The sequence below is a fragment of the Phalangium opilio genome, unplaced genomic scaffold (assembly GCF_054372755.1).
Source record: "Phalangium opilio isolate 3A_F unplaced genomic scaffold, DU_Popi_V2 ptg000002l_1, whole genome shotgun sequence".
Taxonomy (NCBI): Eukaryota; Metazoa; Arthropoda; class Arachnida; order Opiliones; family Phalangiidae; genus Phalangium; species Phalangium opilio.
In genome coordinates this window covers 13,039,752-13,044,847 of record NW_028324144.1, presented here as the reverse complement: position 1 = coordinate 13,044,847, position 5,096 = coordinate 13,039,752, and the positions used below count along the sequence as shown (strand labels likewise).

Sequence of the window (5,096 nt, the reverse complement as noted above, 5' to 3'; positions counted from 1 at the left end):
TACAAGTATTTTCAATTTTTTACAAGTGTTTTAGTATTTTTAACTTAGTATTTTACAAGTACTTCAATTTTTATAAGTACTTCAATTTTTATAAGTACTTCAATTTTTATAAGTACTTCAATTTTTATAAGTACTTCATTTTTTATAAGTACTTTAAATTTTTTTAAAAGTACATTACTGTTTTATTGTTTTAGTATTAGTGTTTTAGTATATTTTTGTGTTTTAGTATTATTATTTAAGCCTATTCAGATTTATTATTAGTATTTTGCGGTATTTGTATTTTTAAATTATCGCAATGGCCAACTCTAATGTAGAAATTGAACTCCCTATAATAATCTTAAAGTCGTGGTTTAAATTAAAAGAGTTTGCTTTATTAGCACGTCAAACAAATGTTACATTCGAGGTTGTTACTAGAGTGTGGTTAACTTATTGCATTTACAGTTTCTTTATATATCGTTAAAAGGGAAGCATAAAAAACTAATGTCGATATCATATACAAAAAAATCATATCCATTTTTTGGCCAACTAAAATTATAACTTAACATAAAATTATTCTACACTGCCCGCCGATGAGTGAAGCTCATCCATATTCTAACTATTTTTGTTATTTACATATGACTAATTTATCTCCAAGGGATAGAGTAGTTGAAGAGGGCGACGCAGGCGTTGACCACCATTTACTCTAACCATACATGATCGAATGTTGTTGTCTCTCCCCTTGAATGTTTCTTCGATTACTCCCATTTTCCAGGATAGTCTTGGAGTTTTGTCCTCATGTACGAGGACTACGTCTCCGATCTTTAGGATAGTTTCCCTCTTTGGCTGGTTCACATGGTGCGCTGAGCGAAGTTCGAACAAATACTCCGATTTCCATCTTGCCCAATAGCGGTCGAGGAGATTTTGGCGATAACGCAGTCTTTTCATCAAGTGTTGTCTAGTAGTAGGAATCGGCTCTGAGATCGGGAACGTTCTGGAGGGTAAGGCCATGAGTCTCTGTCCAATGAGAAAGTGTCCAGGGGTCAAGGGAGATGGTTCACCAGGCTCGTTATATACGAAGGAAATAGGCCTGGAATTGACGATCGCCTCTACTTCCATGAGTGTTGTCTCCAGCTCTTCGTATCCCAAAGTGGCTCGCCCCAGGATTCTTTTCAAGCAGCTTTTCGTTGTGCGTACTAAACGTTCCCAGAAGCCTCCGTGCCATGCCGCTCTTTCTGTTATGTATTTCCAAGTAATACCCTTGTTGCCAATGAACTCCTTCACTTCCGGGCTTCTTAGTTTTTGCCATAATTCCTGGACATCTCGGTCAGCTCGCTTGAAAGTACGTGCATTATCGGAGTACATAATTTTGGGTATACCGCGTCTTGCTATGAATCTACTGAACGCAAGTAGAAACTTCTCCGTGGAAAGGTTGGTGACCAGCTCTAGATGTAGGGCCCTCGTAACAGCACAGGTGAAAAGGGTGATGTATGTCTTCTCCAGTTTCTTTCCGTTTCGAACGTATAAAGGTCCGGCGAAATCAACGCCAGAGGTTTCAAATGTTGGAGTCTCGGTTATCCTGTCGGCTGGAAGTGGTGCTGCTTGCATTTGGCCTGCCTGGACGTTAAATTGTTTACAGAAAACACATCTCTTAATTATTGATTTGACTTCCTGGCGTCCACGAGGTATCCAAAATCGTTCTCTGATGTCCGAGATAGTTAAACTGAGTCCCGCGTGTCCGTTCCGTTCATGATAATGCATCACTAATAACTTCGTTAAGTGATTATCCTTTGACAACACCCAGGGATGTTTTTCTCGATACGTGAATGCCCCTTTGTCCAACCTTCCTCCTACGCATATAAGTCCATTTTCGTGACTTGAGGCATCGTTGACAATTCGGAGTTTTGTTGTTGTGGCTTGCGATCGGAAGACTCCATGGTAAGGTAAGTAGTACTTAGGGTTTCCATAATCTTCTTCTAACTCTGGAACTTCTTCTATGATCCCAAGTCTCTCTTGCTCTTGAATGACCTCTCGGAACTGGGCAAACAAAAAAGGATCCTTGCAAAACCTCTTTCTTAGGTTTTCAGTGCGACATCTTGCCAAGTTGTAATTTGATCCGAGTGCGTGTTTATCTTCTGTCCATGGCAGCGCTACTTCGTAACGGTTATCCTTGTAGGTGATTGACTTCCGGAATTCTTCAAGCGTTTCTTGATCTGTCGCCGACCTTCCTTGGTTCTCCGTAATCCCCATAGAATCAAGACTCCAGAATGCCTTTATCGTCTCCGCTATTTCCTTCTCCATGTCTGGATTTGTGTTTGTGGCAATCATGTTTACTCCAATGGATAGTGAAGAGACGTTAGTTGGTCCTTGTAGAGCCCAGCCGAATTTGGTTTCTAGTGCAACGAGAGAAGCTCCCAATCTCACGGTTTTCCCAATCACCACCGTCCAATAGTAGTCAGAACCAAGAAGGATTCCTGGAGGCCCCTTTACAGCTTCCGGGTCTTGTTGATCGTCTGCTATTTGCAATCTTCTCTGGCGTAACGTTTTAGTAACTTCCTCTCCAGGAACCGATATCATGGCACTACAGATGCTCTTAGTTTCTAGGGCTTCTATTTCTATCTTCTTACCAAGTACCATGGGATTTTCCAAAATAACCTTCACTCTTCGTTGTCGTACTCTCTCCGGGTTTGCATTATTGAAGGCGAAGATATCCAGATTTTCGTATCCAATTTCATGTAGTTCAAGTTCTCTCGAAAGATCTTCACATATGAACGTTCGATGGGATCCGCTATCCATTATGCAACGGACTCGTTTGGTGCTACTTCCGCCATTAGAAACGTGTACTTGTGCCGTTTGTAGTAATATAGTCTTCCCACTAGGATTTGGCGTGATGGCTGTAGCTGTTAATATTGCTGAAGTTCCTTGATCCTTTTTGGTATGTTCCTTGTCTTCCATAGTCTTCCCTTGTACCAGTGTCTTCGACTCTGATTCGCATAAGGCTGAATGGTGTTTCCTTCCGCAGTGTTTACATGAAAGTTTATTTCGACTTCTACAGACTCGAGCGTTATGGTAAGGCTTTGTGCAGAGGAAACATCGTCCTTCTCTGTGGATGACATCCCGTTTTTCCTTGACTGATAGAGATTGGCAACCTTCTGACTCGTGATCTGCGGTCTTGCAGAATACGCAAGTGACTGGTTCTGCTCCGACCCCCAATGCTGAGGCTGATACCGGTCTTTTCCGTGACGTATTACCGTAGTTCTTTGCTCCGTTGTAATGTTGCCTTGTAATTTCTCGATCCTCCGATGTCCGACTTCCACTTGCGCTAGACGGTTCCACTGAATTTATGGCAGACATACGTTCTCGACTTCGGACTTCTTGACAAAGAAACTGCAATAATTCTGAGACCTTCCAATCTTCTTGTTTAGTTGTGCGTGTGAACTCCAATGATAATTCATGAGGCAGTCTTCCAAGAATTACTGGACAGAGGAATTTGCTGTAGTCGTCTGTATCAAGGTTCAACGCCTTGAGGCTCCGTACTTCTACTTCGCATGCATCGTGGAGTTCCCGTAGACCTGTTGTATCCGTAGACCGTTTGACTTCAGGTATGCTCATCAACTTCCTGATGTGCGTGTGTGTGATTGCCTCCGTATTCCCAAATCTTTTCACCAAAATATCGATGGCTTCATCGTAATTTTCGTCCGTGACCGCCAATCCTGCGATCGCTTGTGCTGCTAAACCTTCCAGATATGATTTTAGGTAGGTAAACTTGGCTACCTTTCGCATGTCAGGGTTATCGTGTACTGCATTGCTGTACTGGCTCCAAAATGTCCTCCAAAGAGTAATGTCTCCCTTGAAATTCTTGATTACGTATTTGGGTAATTTCACTGTTGCTTGACCTTGATTTATATTTCCTCCCAGATTTAAAGAGTTTACTGACCCGTTGGCGTATTGCTTGCTGCTGTCTGACCTCCGGCTCCCATTTGAGATATACGATAAGTAGCCTTCTCTGCCCATTCGGTTAGTGCATCGTGATAATCTCCCGTTAATTGATCCTCCTTGTCTAATTCTTTAACATCAGTAATTTCGTTGAATACTTCGTCGTTGAGCTTCAGCAGGATTTCTTCCTTTTTGCTCAGCTGTCGGATAAGTACTGACAAATGCTCGGTGTCAGTAACTGTAGCCATCAACTCCGACTCTATTGCCTTCATGACTTGCGTCGCTTGCGCTTTCACGTTACCGCGTTTTCTCCGTAACTTTTCTAATTTGTCCGCCATCCCGAATACTTTTCGCGTAATTTAAATTCTAAATCGTGTATTTAAACTTTTAACTTCGTCTCCGATACTCTCAAATTATCTCCCGGATTTTCGGCACCATATAATAATCTTAAAGTCGTGGTTTAAATTAAAAGAGTTTGCTTTATTAGCACGTCAAACAAATGTTACATTCGAGGTTGTTACTAGAGTGTGGTTAACTTATTGCATTTACAGTTTCTTTATATATCGTTAAAAGGGAAGCATAAAAAACTAATGTCGATATCATATACAAAAAAATCATATCCATTTTTTGGCCAACTAAAATTATAACTTAACATAAAATTATTCTACACTCCCCATTGAAGTTGATAGTTTTTTAGTCGACTTTCCAGACTCGTTAGAAATAGCCTTTTTAAATGCCGATGACACGTTTATGGCAAACTATTCTACACCCCCGTCTCCCACCCTGTCTAGGGCAAACAATAGCCCTCTTCATCCTTTGTCCCCTCTGGAAGAGGCGTTTCAAAACGACGACGTTTCTTTCTTAGATGGTTATACTACCCCTCCTATAGCTCCATCTCAGAACGAGTCAATGGATGAAGGGGAAGGACAGATAGGGGGTGGGGTTCTTACTCCTCCACCTCCACCCCCATCTCCGCTAGTTGCACCACCAGGTGTAAACGTACTTTCTAGCGGGGTAGTGTCCTTCCCCAATTTTAATCTTGATGGATGGGAAATGGAGGTACAATTCGACAATAACATCGTCGAATCTGTAAGCGACTTCTTAGAGTACGTTTTGGACGACTGTTTACCCGATGACATGATTGCAATTTCGATGACAAGCATTAATAATCCAGGCATTCAAAC

At 41.6% G+C, this 5,096-nt stretch overlaps 1 protein-coding gene across 1 annotated transcript; it reads right to left on the bottom strand.

Annotated features, from left to right (window-relative positions):
* Window positions 1-618: 618 nt before the first annotated feature.
* LOC149719869 (uncharacterized) lies at window positions 619-4,250 on the bottom strand. Its single transcript, XM_089863791.1, has 2 exons — window positions 3,914-4,250; window positions 619-3,872 (listed from the first exon to the last, which is right to left on the bottom strand). The coding sequence occupies exons 1-2, from the start codon at window positions 4,248-4,250 to the stop codon at window positions 619-621; spliced, it is 3,591 nt and encodes a 1,196-aa protein (XP_089719917.1).
* Window positions 4,251-5,096: the final 846 nt, after the last annotated feature.

Bases quoted from the DNA above. Each gene is read 5' to 3' on its own strand.
- LOC149719869 (XM_089863791.1), bottom strand. From the start codon at position 4,250: ATGGCGGACAAATTAGAAAAGTTACGGAGAAAACGCGGTAACGTGAAA. The intron at 3,873-3,913 runs GTCAGTAAACTC...ATATAAATCAAG, and splicing joins AGCAAGCAATACGCCAACGG to GTCAAGCAACAGTGAAATTA.